This window comes from Cyphellophora europaea (assembly GCF_000365145.1).
Source record: "Cyphellophora europaea CBS 101466 unplaced genomic scaffold supercont1.1, whole genome shotgun sequence".
Lineage (NCBI taxonomy): Eukaryota > Fungi > Ascomycota > Eurotiomycetes > Chaetothyriales > Cyphellophoraceae > Cyphellophora > Cyphellophora europaea.
This window is the reverse complement of record NW_008481797.1, coordinates 1,367,400-1,380,871: the sequence shown is the minus strand read 5'-3', so window position 1 is coordinate 1,380,871 and position 13,472 is coordinate 1,367,400. Positions and strand designations below refer to the sequence as shown.

The following is a 13,472-nucleotide window of genomic DNA, read 5'->3' as shown; positions in this document are numbered from 1 at the left end:
TTCTGTTTTCCACCTGAAGCAGAAGGCCTCGAGTCCTGGCCGATGTTTCTTCTCTCAAGTATCTCACCAGCAATACATTACAGATTTCGAGACGAAACCCTACCACACGCCCGATAGGTGTTGCGGCGCATTCCCCGACCCAACCCTGCCCTACCCACCAGCAGACAGACCGAGGCTTGAGAACAGCATTCGCTGCGCTGCCCTGCAACACAAAGTGCTTGACACTGGGTTCTGAGGCTACGCGAGCCCTCAAGACCTGCGAACACCTCGGTCGCCGCTCTGTCATGTCCCACTAAGCCTGGCGCAACATGTCCTATCAGTACACTGTGACAGAGCGACGGCGCCGCACCGCAACGAATAGCTACGGCGCCACCTCGAATCGCACCACACTCGGCTACTGGGTCCCTCTCGTACTCACAGTTGGCGCCGCCGTTGTGGGCATTGCGGCCTGGGTCTGGAGCGAGCGCAGTGAAGATGACGACAGTGACGCGGAACACTACGCTGGTGGCGTACCTCCGCCAGGCTATGCTTCCATGAGCGGCGGCATGCCACCGGGGCCAGGACCGATGGGTATGCAGAACGCGCCGCAGGGCCCTGGCATGCCTGGCCCACCGCAAGCCGGTGGATTTCAGGACGGTGGCTACCCACCTGGACCACCTCCACCTGGTGGCTGGCAAGGCCCACCGCCCCCAGGCGCACGGGGCGAATGGGAGTCGACAGACATGTATGGTGCTTCGCGCTCGACCAACATCCACACACAAGAGCAAGATACCGGCCTGGTGGCACGTATGTCTTCCGCACTAGGCATCAATCGGTCCGCCTCACCTGCCGCGCAGTCCTTTGGTTGGGCAGGCCAGCAGGTCGCGGCTGGCTTTGCTGCGGCGGGTGCAATGGTGGGCGGTGCTCTGAGTGGAATGAGAGACGGTGATCAAGGCGAGTATCGCGATCATGAAAGGTGGAGCGAGGAAGCAGAGCAGCAGGAAGAGGAAGTGAAGCAGGGGATCCGGCGGAGAGGTACGGCAGACGAGTACTTCAGTGGGCAGGTGGATATCCCAAAGCAAGCGAGAGAGTATACCAGGAAGAGAAAAACGGTCGCGATCGTTGTCAGTGCCGTTGATGATCGTGGGGTCGACGCGGACCTGGGATATCACGCGGTAAGCAAGCACTGCCCAGTTGTCGTGGACACCGAAAGCTAACAAAGGCACAGTCCATACTAGCCCATCTCCCCGAGTACATTGACGCAGAGACTACGCGAGTATTTGTCCTCATCTACGCCCCCAACCTCAGGGTCCATCCACTCAGTACTATCTCCCAGACCAACAAGCCAGCACGCTCCTCACAGTCCATGGCTTCCTCCTTCTCCAACATCTCTACCACCGACGCGCACACCCCGGCACAAACGCCTGGCGACTTCCCTGGTGAGCACGACCAAGATAACGGCGGGATCCTCAGCAGTGTCGAGCCCAAGCCTCTCGAGGATGTCAGCCCCCTCTTCAAGACCCTCTATAATCAGGGACAAGCAATCGTCGAGCACGAAACTATGATTCTGCCGTTCACGAGCCCCCAGGGCCACCGGAACATTCTGAAGAGCCTGGGCCCGGAGGTGGTCTACATCCAGGAGAGCCTGTGCGGGCGAGAAGGTGAGCTCGTTGGGGACCTAAGTGGGTGGGTTAGGCAGATCGTGGTGGTGATTGGTGACGAGGGCGGCGCAGGAGGTTTGATCGACACAGACGACGAGACGGCGAGGCGGAGGGACAAGGAGGGCGGGACGGAGTGGTGGATGCGCGAGGAGAGGACGGGATTGGGCAAGAGAGTTAGCGTGGTGGAGGGCGTCAAGGTGGGCGACGATTGGAAGAGGAGGATTAACGAGGTTGATTGATTATCAGCAGGGTGACGGGAGCAGACTGTTGTCCAGCCGGTTGGTACAATGGACTCGCGTGCCCCACGGTGGGAGTGTGGAGGCCGGACGGTTAATGAGGACAGCACGATTTGCGATTTTATATAGCTTCATGTAGGCACGAAGTGGAGTTTGACCCTCACGTTCAGACGAGCCTTATTGGTTCCGCTCAATAATCTGTTGACCTGAATCGCGCGGGACAACGCTTTCAAGGCTGACTTTGCAGTGTCTTAATCAGAACCATCAACCCACAAGTTCTTTTGTTCCTTCGCCCTCTGCACCGCTCGCTTCGTTGCCTCATCCAGATCCTCCTTCGGCAGTCCCAGCTCCTTGTTGATCACGCGACCCTCATGATCGCCCACATTGTCGTCCCAGAAGACTCTCGTGTACATCATCTTGACAAAGCCGATGCGATCACCCTTTTTCATCTGATCGATGCCCTCGTCATATCGCTTCCGCGCACCCTCTTTCTTGATCTTCCAGTCGGCCTCTGTGGTGCCCGTTACACGGTAGGCGCTCTCCAACATGTCTTGCTGTGAGACGGAGAACGACGAGACATAGACCAACTGGTTCTTGAAGTCCTCGAGGCATGATGCACCCTCGCCCTCAGACTTGATGGGCAGTGAGAGGAGGGCAGCGACGGCACGCCCCACTTGTGGCCAGGTGGAGGTGGAAATCTTGGTGGTGCCTTCGTCGAACAACGTGGCGCTGTGGTTGTTGAGATCGATCCCGTACGCAGGGGGGATGGCTAGCGACCATTCATACCAGAAGCCGGTGACCACGGAGATGAAGGAGGATTTGCCGTGGGCAAGAATGTTGGCACGAGTGTTGACTGTGCGAGATTATAATGTCAATATGAGACCCCCGGCAAAAAAGAGTAAGTGTGGTTCTCACCCATCATTTTCGTAAAGACAACATCTTTAATGAGTTGCTCGTTGGCTGTATCGAACCCAAACTCGTTGGGAAGAATCCAAGCCACGCCAGCGTCGCCGGCGGCTTGAATGAGCTTCTTTTGGATACCTTCGAGGTCGGCCTGGCTGTTGAGAGTCACGATCAGAGCATCTTGGCCTTGCAGAGCAGCTACGAGGCTCTCCTGCTTGTCGTAATCGACCCTGGCAACCTCGACGCCAGAAGGCAGCTCGCTTTGGCTGCCCTCTCTGGTGATAGCGGTCACAGTATGCTTGCCACCAGCCACTAGGGCTTCGGTAACTGTTTAGGGAGGTTTGTTTAGTCGGGGCTCAATTGGGGTTGGGTCAAGTGGCGAAAGTGCTCTCGGCCTGGGTGACATGTTGGCCTGGTAATGTACTCACTGCCAGGAAAGTCAGTATAGAACTCCTATGGGAACGGCCATCAGAGGTAAAAATCGATTGCAATGTCGAAGTCTGTCTTACCTGAAGCGACCGCTGTTTCCACCAGCCTGTGAGATTTCGGTCAACGGCGTTCAGACGCAAAGGGAACGTACACGTACACCAACTATAGCGACTTTGTCAATGCGGTTGGATGGCATGTTGCTTGTTGACGCAGAAAGAGAGAATATTCTGATCTTAGAGAAATTACTCCCTTGACTGAGGAGCTGTGCTAGATCTCAGGAGACTGGGCTCTACTTATACCCTCGTCATGCTACAGTGTCCGTAGTCTTCGACTTCGATGAAAGCAGAGATGCAGTATCTACGGCTTTAAGTCCGGCATTAGTGATCTGGGTCAACCACAGCAACTGTTGATTTCGGCGACACGGAGCTGCTATGGAACCAGGATGCTCATATCGACGGATCCGGGCTGTTATGGGACCGACTTGCAGATGCCATGCGACGATATACCGCTGAAAGTGGTCGCCGGAACCTTGCGCGTTTAAGAAAAATGCATAGCAAGGTTGGCGGTATCTTCCAGCCCGGGAACGAACATGAGAAGCCGTGACACCTTTTTCCACGCAAGCTAGTCTCGTGCTCGCATAATGATGTCGAGATATACGAAAGGAGGTTAAGCGATCTGCAAGGCCGTTGGCTTGGCTTAGCTAAGAACGAGGCTGTCGGTTACGCGCCAAGGCCGAATCCAAAGACGTCGGTCGTCACAACCAGACTGCGCCGAACTCTCGAACCACCCACACCTTGTTGTCGCATCCAGCTCGTCAACGCTCGCCTGAACCGCGCATACCCCGGCTCGGTCGCCAAGCGCAGGCAGCGCGCCTTCGACAAAGTGTCTTTCCAGCTCCCGACGCGCCACCGGACCTGCCACCACCCTCTACCCCTCAACATGCGCGCATCCCTCGACCGATCGCTCATAGATAGAGTATGATCAAAGGTGCTTTTTAGCTACTGACGGATAGTCTCAGAACTGTCTGAGAACGCTTGAGCTTGCTCGACTGGACTGTCAACAAGATGGCTGCCGTCATGCCGTCTAAACCGCCAGGCGTGCCGACTAAGATGAAGAAACCGTCTGTACCGCCCCTTGGGCAGACACACGGCAACTCCGCCAAACCAAGCCAACAGCCCTCCTCCTCGCCGTCGAGCGCTGCGAAGCGACTTCCGGGTCAGACACAGAACAGCTCTCCCACATCAGCGACCCCCACCTCCGCCAATAATACTTCGAGACAAAATCGTCGCCTTCAGCGCATAACCACCAGAACCGGAGCATCCGACAGCGCAGGAGCCGATAGGAAAGCAGCAAAGAAATTCCCTGAACCATGGGGTGAGCCGGATGTCTTCCTGTCCGTGAGATGCGCTAATAATTCCTTTCAGTTGCCAAAGAGAGTCACATCCTCAAGAAGTTTGATGGCCGTCCACCCTCCCTTATAGTCCACCTTTACCCCACAAACTTCAGATTTGAGCAGCAAGATGGCAGCTTCAGCTATCACTCCGAGATGCGCATCTTCATTGAACATCTCTGGAATGGCACAGTTCCGCATGATATGGTAGAGGAATTTAGAGATGCTGGTGTTTCGTTCTACGACGGCTGGCTGATAGTCAAGGTCGTGGACCACACCAACGCATCCAGCAACTCAGCTGCAGTTTCCGGTGGAGCTGAGGACGAGAAGCCTTTCTCTATCCACAATTACAACCCGTACATCACTCCCTCACCACACGTACCGTACCCACCGAAAGAACAGACTGGTCAGAAGTCGCCACCTACGAAGCAGGATGCCAGCAAGGACGGACAGATCAATGAAAAGCTGAACGGAGCCCCAGAAACACAGTCCACGAAGCCCCAACCCCAAGTCTATCACAAACTTTTGCGCCCTACACAAATGTCCAGGCACATGGACATGGTGTTGGATGCGCTTGCGCCGGACCCGAAATCACTGAATCGCAAACAATCCCAGGCCAACGTCAATGGAAAGGCCGCAGGCTCTGCCGCCCCTCCTACTCCTATCTCCGGCGTTCCGCCGACACCAATGACTGAGAAGGGCCCACCGTTAAAGAAGCAGAAGATGAAGATTGACAACAAGGACTTGTTAGAATACGAAGCGCGCGTTATCAATGCAACGGCTCCGCCGTTGTACCTTGAGCCTGTCGCAAATGCGGAAGAAGCAGATGCATTGCTTGAAATGTTGAAAGATCCATTCCACGACCAACCTCCACCTTCACCAAAGAGCAGGAAACGAACATTTGCCGAGCTTGCCGCCGATGACGCGCACGCCAAGGAGCAAGAACGGTTCATGCTTATTCTCGATGAACGTAATGCCGGCGCCGCCAACGCTGCCGCTGTTGATGGCCAAGCCGGGTCAGCCTTATTCCAACCTCGCTTCGAAAGATTCAATACTTTGGAACAACTCAAGCGCGACATGGCAGAGAAGAAACAGCGGGAGAAAGACCGACAGCTTCAAGAGGACGAGAACCGCCGCGACCTTCAACAGAGACAAGTTGAAGAAGACCGACGCAGAGCCGCGCAACGAGCCAAGGAGCAACAAGCGCTCAGGATTCGGCAGGAACAGCACGAAGCCCATCAGCTTGCTCTTCAACAACAAGCAGCCCAGCAAAGCCGGCAACAGGCACAGCAGCAGGCCCAAGCCGCCAGGCAGCAACAGCAACAAGTCAGCAGTCTTCCTCCTCAGGTGCAGTCCCAGATGATGGCCAACCAGCAACGGTCCAGCCCGGTCATCCGGCAAGGCACCCCTCATGCCGCTTCATCGCCTGTAATCAATAGCGCTGGTCAGGGTGGGCAAACAGGAGCTGGATCACCCCCACGGCCTGGATCTGCCCTGCAACATGGCCATCCAATGGCTCGTAATCAAAGCAATTCCGGACAAAGCCGCCATGGTACCCCGCAGATGCCAAATGCTACTCCTGGAATGCGCAACGCAACCCCTGTACTGAGACAAGGAACTCCGGCTCAACACATGACTCAAGCTAGCCCGCATGGCAGTATGATGGCTCCAACACCCCAGATGCAACATGCTGCTGCTATGGCAGGAGGGCAAGTTCCGAACGGCATGACACCTCAACAAGAGATGCAACGCCGCCAAGCCCACATGCGTATGCAACAGATGCAACAGCAGCAGCAAATGATGGGTGGCAACAATCCTCATAATATGGCTCAACAGATGGCTCAGAGGCAGGCCGCCATGCATCAACAGAATTTGCAACAACAAGCTCAGCAAATGGGGCAGAGTCCAAATCATCAAACACAGCAGAAATACCAGCAAGGCCTGTCTGATCAGATGAAAGCTCAGATGCAGCAGCTGCAAAATGCAAATCATGGCTCACCGGTGCAAAATCAAATGAATCCCCAACAGCAAGCAGCTATGGCCCAACAGCAACAACAGAGAATGATGCAGCAGGGTCAGATGATGGGCAACATGCAAGGAAATATGCAACAGCCCCAGCAACGCATGAATCCTGCTGTTGCGCAGTTCTTCCAGCAGACTCTTACAAATTATCAGACCCGACTCACAGCTCAGACTGCATCCCGCTACGGTGGTAATCCTGCCAGCATCCCGCCAAACGAGGTTCAGAAGATCAACCAAATGGCCCAGCAATACGCTCAGCAAGAGGTTCGCAAGCGCCAACAGCAGGTGCAGCAGCAACAACAGGCGCTGAGGCAACAGCAGGCGCAGCAGCAAGGGATGTCAAACGGAATGAATATGATGAATCCCAACATGGCGGCTATGCAACAGCAACAGCAGGCTCAGCACATGCAGGGTATGCAGTTGGCTCATGCTCAACAGATGTTGTCGCAACAGCCCAACATGTACCAGATGCAGATGCAACAGCAGCAGCAACGACCTGGGTAGTGCCTGCGCCTTGTGAATGATTTTGATGGGCTCATTTGGTCACTGTTGGGATCATGCTTTGACCGATCTGCCGAAGATGACGACTAGGGTTTCTCAGTGCAGAATGGAGTACGCAGAAGCACCGACATCTATTGGGAAGGAACTACGTGGTGGACTATGCATATAGTACAGGATGTTGTTGGGGCCGACGGTCGATTGGGCAGAGCATTCGAGCAGGGGTTTCACGGTGCATTCGGCCTGGCTGATAGCAACAGCCGAAACTTGGGACGAGCATGTACAACATGTACGATTTTGACGATAATGCTTTGGGAGGCTATGGATGTCTAGGCCTCTAGGCAGGGAACGGCGTTTTGCTCGCCCTGGCACAACTGGCTACCACCGATGGCTGAATAGGTGTGAGCGTATCTGATTCTGCGAAAATATTTCAACAGCATAATAAATGCAAAAATGATTGCTTCTACGCTGAACATCCGAGGAATCGTAAGGCACCGTGTCATGGTGCAATTCTGTTAAGCGGTAGCAGCGACGCCTGAATTAGGCAGAATGCTGCCTGTCCCCGGCCATAGCGGACTTAACCTCCTTCGATTGCGGGCAGTTGAGGTCATCGACTTGCACGCGCTCCACGTACCGCCTCACCCTGCACTTGGACGGCTCGAACAACAATCTCCCCCCTGTTCATATATCCTTCATTGTCTAAGCAACTATCGATGATGACCACAACCTGCTGTACATGCGCCTCCCTCCTCCGTGACACAAAGCTGCCCCGAGACATCAATTCGGAGAAGCCACTCGCCTTCGACAGACATCTTCCCTGCTGCGGCCGTATTATCTGTGCCGCCTGCCAGTACAAGAACCCCCGCTTCCAGTCTTACTGCCCCTTCTGCCAGATCGCCTCCGAGGACTCGACATCGGCCCTCCCACGCAACGGCCTCCGCCTGCCACCCGCGTACACCAAGACGGATGGCGGCCACGAGAAGAGTCTCCGAACGCAGTTGAGCGACGCAGAGGAGGCGCCGCCGCCGCCGCCATATGACTCGTTACCGCCGACAACGCCGCAGCACGCGGGCAGGCAAAGCTCACCTCCGGCAGACACGCCCGACACGGTCCATCACCTCTCACCCGACGACACCCTGGCGTCTCTGTCCCTCGCCTACGCGGTGGCCCCGCAAGTGCTGAAGCAGCACAACGCCCTCTTCTCCGACCACCTCCTCTCCGGCCGCAAGTTCCTGCTGGTACCAGCGTCGCACTACTCGGGCCCCAGCCTGTCGACGCCGCCAGACCCGGCAGAGGAGGAGCGCAAGACCAACATCCGCCGGTGGATGGTCGCGACCAAGTGCGCCGACTACCAGGTTGCGGAGCTGTATCTGAAAGGCGCAGACGGCGTGTTGGACGTCGCGGTGGACGCGTTTCGGGCGGACGAAGAGTGGGAGCGGAAGAATCCTATTCTGGGGAAGGGCAAGGATGTGAGTAGACGAAGGAAAAGTAGTGGTGTCGGCGGCGGCAGTTTGACGAGGCAGCTGTTCTGATGGAGACGGATGGCAAGGTGTGCACGAAGGTATGAAGGCATGATGATTACGTTGACATGTGGACATAGATGTACAATTGTATTCATAGGCCAAGTAACGCTGCAATATGCATTGACTTTTATTGACGCCAGAGTCCCCCACAGCTGTTCTACAGGCAGTGGACGATGCTCAGTGGTGATACATTGTAAGTCGGTGCCGTCCATCCGTTCCCAAGCCATCCTTCAATCCTCGGAAATGTTCGGGCGCTGGTAAAGGGCACCACACCAATTGCTCAATCCAAAGCAGAACTCCTGATGCTCAGAGCCTCGATCCCATCACTGACTTGCCTCAGTTGCGCCATGGCGTTCTCGCAACTGCTCTTCAGCAATCACTCCAGAAGTGCCTCTCGCATCTAAGCCAGTCGAGCTTCCCGCCGTTTCTGACTCAGCGGAAATTGGTGCATCCGTTGCCTTAGCTTCCCCACCACTGCTGCCATCTTGTCCACCTAGTGGTGTATCCTGCACTCCCTCGGCTTCTCTCCTCCTGCGCTCCTCTGCCTCCCTCTCAGCATTAGCTCTCTCCATCTCTGCCCTGAGCCGCTCTCTCCGTTGCTCCTCCCTCGCCGCCACGTGCCTCTCGCCCACGCCCGGAATCAGGCTTGCCAAGAATAGCGCAACAGCTTGCTCCACTCTGTAGAAGACATCTCTCAGCACATTGGGATTTGCCTCACGCTCACGTCGCTCGTGCTCTGCGCGCTGGTCGAGGATTCGCCTCGCAGCTTCCTCAGGTGTAATGTTCACAGCACCGGGTACTGCTGGTGCGTGGGCACTGGCGGATGCGGCGTCGTTAGAATTGGCGACGGCTGGTGCCGTTGGGTTGCCAGCCTGTGGGACAGCCTGAGCGGCCGGTCGAGGCTGCGGAGCAGGTGGGCCGATCAAGTTGTCGATGTGCCGTCGTGCTGCACCCATGAGTTGATTCAATGGATTCTGCCGTGGGAGGAGGCAGACTAATAAGGCCAGGGCAAGGAGAAGGTACCGTCGCCAAGTGCCTGGATCTGAGAGCACGAACATGAACATGTATAGCCGGAGAAATAGCCAGCCACGTTGGATGACAAGGCCTATGAAGTCATCGTTGGCGGCTCGCTCACGGACTTGGACTGCAGGACCTTGTCCAGGCTGTAGCTGCTGCTGCAGAGCGAGCGGGCCCACGGCACCGCGCCCAGGTTGCTGTGCTGCTTGAGCCGCGTTTGCTGCGGGCGGGGCGTTAGCACCTGACGCAGGGGTTTGGTCGGTCGTTCTGGTCGGAAGTATCGCAGATCTTATGTTGTTTGCATTCTGTAGTTGCCTAAGCTGAGAGCCAATATTGGATCTGCCAACGACAGTTCCTCCGCCAGTACTAGTGGTGGAGAAGTAGCCATGGCCGGGAGCGAAGAGCAGAGCTTCGGGCCCATTGCGTGAAGAGGCAAGCCAGACCGTCGGCTCTGTAGGCTGGTGTGGCTGTGGGTACGGAAGCCTTGCACGGAGCGGAGGAAGTGGAAGACCAAAGCCTCCCATGGATGGTACGGGAGTATTGTTTGTGGCCATATGGGCAGTGGTTTCCCCAGCCCTCGCAGGAGGCGGGACTGACAACGGCCGCGGGAAAGGAGCATTACCCGCAGGCTGCTGTGTGTTATACATAATATTGAGTAGAGGATTTGGCATTCCTTGCGGCAGCGGCAGCGGCGGGGGCAGGGGCAGGGGCTGCGGTATTGCTTGTGCGGACTGAGCTTGCGGTTGCGATTGCGATTGTTGTGGCTGTGGCTCGGTGGAGTTGCCGCTTTCCGGAGGATTGGCCGGTTGGTGCTGAGCGTTCGGCTGCACGTACGTTGGCTGCATCTGTTGGCCGTTGATTTGGAACATAGCACTGAAACGTTGAGGTGCGTTCGGACCTTGCTGTTGCTGGAGTGCTTGTATTTGCTGCTGAAGCATGTTCGCGTGGGCCTGAGCTATAGCATGCATTCGTGTCGCATGCTCGTCCCCTTGCCCGGCGAATTGCTGCTGAGGCTGAGCAACGTATCCATTATCGTTGAAAGCGAGATTCCCGCCATTCACAGCTGGGGCAGGTGGCACGTTTGCTATGGATTCTGGGCGGAAGTGGGGTGCAGCCTGTCGCGGCTGAATGATGATATGAATGGTGTATGGCAGCGGTCCAATAGGTCCCTCCAGTCTAAGTGCTTCTCGCAATGACATAGCATCTTGCAGCAGGGGCCGACCCTGGTAGATCAATCGCTGTTCCTCCGGACGAGGGTTCTCCAACAGCTCGGCTTGTAAACGGATCTTCAGTGCTCCAATTGTGGTATCGGTGGGGACAGAGCCAAGATTATGGGGTGGTCGAGGGTTGCCGGCATGCAAGTAAGTCACACGAAGGTTCACATGATTGCTGTCGTTGCCACTGGGGGCGGAACCCTCTGTCGCAGGGTTTGGAGGGGCATTGTCCCCAACAGGCATGCTGGAATGAGTGGCGGTATATACCTACCGTGGTGTCTCAGATGTTGACATCGTGTTTGACTCAGTGTCGAAAGCAACGAGCTAGAGAGTGACTGGAGTGAGATGTGTTGCAGAGGCCACATCTTCAGGAACAACTGCTGGCTTGGACAGCAGCTGCGACGAGGCTACACCTTAGCCTTGCCACCGTAGCTCCGCATTGGCGATGCGGAGACGACGACAATACGGTCGCCGCGGTTTAGTCCAGGAAAATCGTCATAGGACTACTCAGACACCAAGCTAAGGGCTCCAGCATCCTATACCAGTGCTCACAGAACTGCCGGCGGAGTTATAAGTACTTGTTGAGCTAGACAGCCCCATATTCGACCCCACAGCGACCGTGTATCCGTACTGCAGCATACCCTGCCAACGAAACCTCCCCCACGCCATGCTTGCATACATGCAAGTACCAGTCTGAAAACTCTGCTCTTGCAGAACCTCTTCCTAATACTTTCGACAAACGCCATGGCGGGCCCCTTCACCACAGCGGGGCGGCCATGCCTCCACCACCATCTCCGAATCGCATTTAGGCCAACCTTGGTCCCTCCCGAAGTCATTCCTCATGCTTCCTTGCTCTACCGAACCCGATCCTCTCAGGTCCGGACCTTGCAGAAGCGCTCTTTCAGCAGTTCAAGGTGGGTAAGACAGCAGAAGCAGAGGGATGACGAAGGGAGCTTCAGCTCTCGCTTAGGCAAAGCCTGGAGAAATACCAGAGTACAATGGAAGCCCATTCCTGTCGCAATGGGAATTGCATTTCTTGGAGTGTACCAGCTCTGGCGCATACAAAGACGGGAAGCCCACACGCAGCCCCCGTCGTCGGGACCTGGATCGTCTGACCGTCCCCCAAAGCGACAACGTATTTACCCTTCCGGAGGAGGATGGCAGGTTCAGGTTATGTCCACCTTGCCTTTGAAGGCCATATCACGACTCTGGGGGCGTTTCAACGAGATCGACATCCCTTACTATCTCCGCGTACCTGGCTTCAAATTGTACGGCTGGATCTTTGGCGTTAATTTCGATGAAGTCTCGGAGCCGGATCTGCACGCCTATCCGAACCTGGCCGCGTTCTTCTATCGCACGCTCAAACCCGGAGTGAGGCCCCTGGACCCGAACCCCAACGCAGTACTCTCCCCGGCCGATGCTCGTGTGCTCCAATTTGGTGCTATCGACAACGGTGAAGTTGAGCAAGTAAAAGGAATGACCTACAGCCTCGACGCATTACTAGGACAGACAGCGCCCTCTAGACCTCCCACTCCCCACCCAACCAACGGCGACCCTATGCAGCAAGTAAAAGCAAACGGTGACCATATCTACATCCACCCGCAATCGTCCCCACCGGACCACCCCGATTCCCGCGCTATTCGCGACGATGAAGAATTTGCCAACGTGAACGGCATCTCTTACACGCTACCAAACCTCTTCACAGGTGCCTCTTCCCAACAACAACAACCCCACCGTCCCACTGACGCCTCCACGCGACCCTCGTCCAAGTCCGAAGCCGAAGTCACCGCCGATCTCGCCACGACCTCAGCTCCATGGTGGCTCCCCTTCGGGTCCGCCGACACCACAACTCCACATCGCCTCTACTACATCGTCGTCTACCTCGCCCCAGGCGATTACCACCGCTTCCACAGCCCCGTCAGCTGGGTCTGCACCTCGCGCCGCCACTTCGCCGGCGAGCTGTACAGCGTATCCCCCTACGTGCAGCGCACGCTGCCGGGGCTCTTCACGCTCAACGAGCGCGTCGCCCTCCTGGGCCGCTGGAAGTACGGGTTCTTCAGCTACACGCCCGTGGGCGCCACCAACGTGGGGTCCATCGTCATCAACTTCGACAAGGAGCTGCGCACCAACAGCCTCACGACCGACACCGAGGCCGACCGACAGGCCGCCGAGGCCGGCGCCCGCGGTGAGCCGTACTCGGGCTTCAGCGAGGCCACGTACGAGGGCGCCAGCGCGGTGTTGGGCGGGCACGCGCTGAGGCGTGGCGAGGAGATGGGTGGCTTTCAGTTGGGCAGCTCCATCGTCCTGGTCTTCGAGGCGCCGTCGGACGGGTCTTGGAAGTGGGCGGTCGAGAGGGGCCAGAAGGTGAAGGTGGGCCAGGCTTTGGGCGTTGTAGAGGAAGAAACACAACAGCAGCCAAAAGAATAGGCTGAGTGACGAGCAAGGATCCAAGGTGGGAGAGAGAGACTAGAGTAGAGTAACAAGTGTTAAAGTCACCTTCACCTCCTGTATATGAAAGAAATAAAGTGAATTCAGACAAAGTGTTGTAAAATGGGAAAGTTAATCACACGAGGCAACAGTTTAGTGTGAAGTCAGAAGCT

At 56.4% G+C, this 13,472-nt stretch overlaps 6 protein-coding genes across 6 annotated transcripts; 4 read left to right on the top strand and 2 right to left on the bottom strand.

The window, feature by feature from the left end:
• Positions 1 to 308: 308 nt before the first annotated feature.
• HMPREF1541_00498 (uncharacterized protein) lies at positions 309 to 1,879 on the top strand (the record flags this gene model as incomplete). Its single annotated transcript, XM_008712804.1, has 2 exons — positions 309 to 1,154; positions 1,208 to 1,879. The coding sequence occupies 2 exons, from the start codon at positions 309 to 311 to the stop codon at positions 1,877 to 1,879; spliced, it is 1,518 nt and encodes a 505-aa protein (XP_008711026.1).
• A 248-nt stretch (positions 1,880 to 2,127) lies between these two features.
• Positions 2,128 to 3,404, bottom strand: HMPREF1541_00497 (uncharacterized protein; the record flags this gene model as incomplete). Its single annotated transcript, XM_008712803.1, has 5 exons — positions 2,128 to 2,729; positions 2,792 to 3,106; positions 3,204 to 3,232; positions 3,289 to 3,314; positions 3,366 to 3,404. 5 exons carry the CDS (start codon positions 3,402 to 3,404, stop codon positions 2,128 to 2,130), a joined length of 1,011 nt encoding a protein of 336 aa, XP_008711025.1.
• An 868-nt stretch (positions 3,405 to 4,272) lies between these two features.
• Positions 4,273 to 7,124, top strand: HMPREF1541_00496 (uncharacterized protein; the record flags this gene model as incomplete). Its single annotated transcript, XM_008712802.1, has 2 exons — positions 4,273 to 4,582; positions 4,633 to 7,124. 2 exons carry the CDS (start codon positions 4,273 to 4,275, stop codon positions 7,122 to 7,124), a joined length of 2,802 nt encoding a protein of 933 aa, XP_008711024.1.
• Positions 7,125 to 7,834: 710 nt separating this feature from the next.
• HMPREF1541_00495 (uncharacterized protein) lies at positions 7,835 to 8,650 on the top strand (the record flags this gene model as incomplete). Its single annotated transcript, XM_008712801.1, has 1 exon — positions 7,835 to 8,650. One exon carries the CDS (start codon positions 7,835 to 7,837, stop codon positions 8,648 to 8,650), a length of 816 nt encoding a protein of 271 aa, XP_008711023.1.
• Positions 8,651 to 8,964: 314 nt separating this feature from the next.
• Positions 8,965 to 11,115, bottom strand: HMPREF1541_00494 (uncharacterized protein; the record flags this gene model as incomplete). The annotated part of the gene is made up of 1 exon (XM_008712800.1): positions 8,965 to 11,115. One exon carries the CDS (start codon positions 11,113 to 11,115, stop codon positions 8,965 to 8,967), a length of 2,151 nt encoding a protein of 716 aa, XP_008711022.1.
• Positions 11,116 to 11,616: 501 nt separating this feature from the next.
• HMPREF1541_00493 (phosphatidylserine decarboxylase) lies at positions 11,617 to 13,299 on the top strand (the record flags this gene model as incomplete). Its single annotated transcript, XM_008712799.1, has 1 exon — positions 11,617 to 13,299. One exon carries the CDS (start codon positions 11,617 to 11,619, stop codon positions 13,297 to 13,299), a length of 1,683 nt encoding a protein of 560 aa, XP_008711021.1.
• Between the last annotated feature and the right edge of the window lie 173 nt (positions 13,300 to 13,472).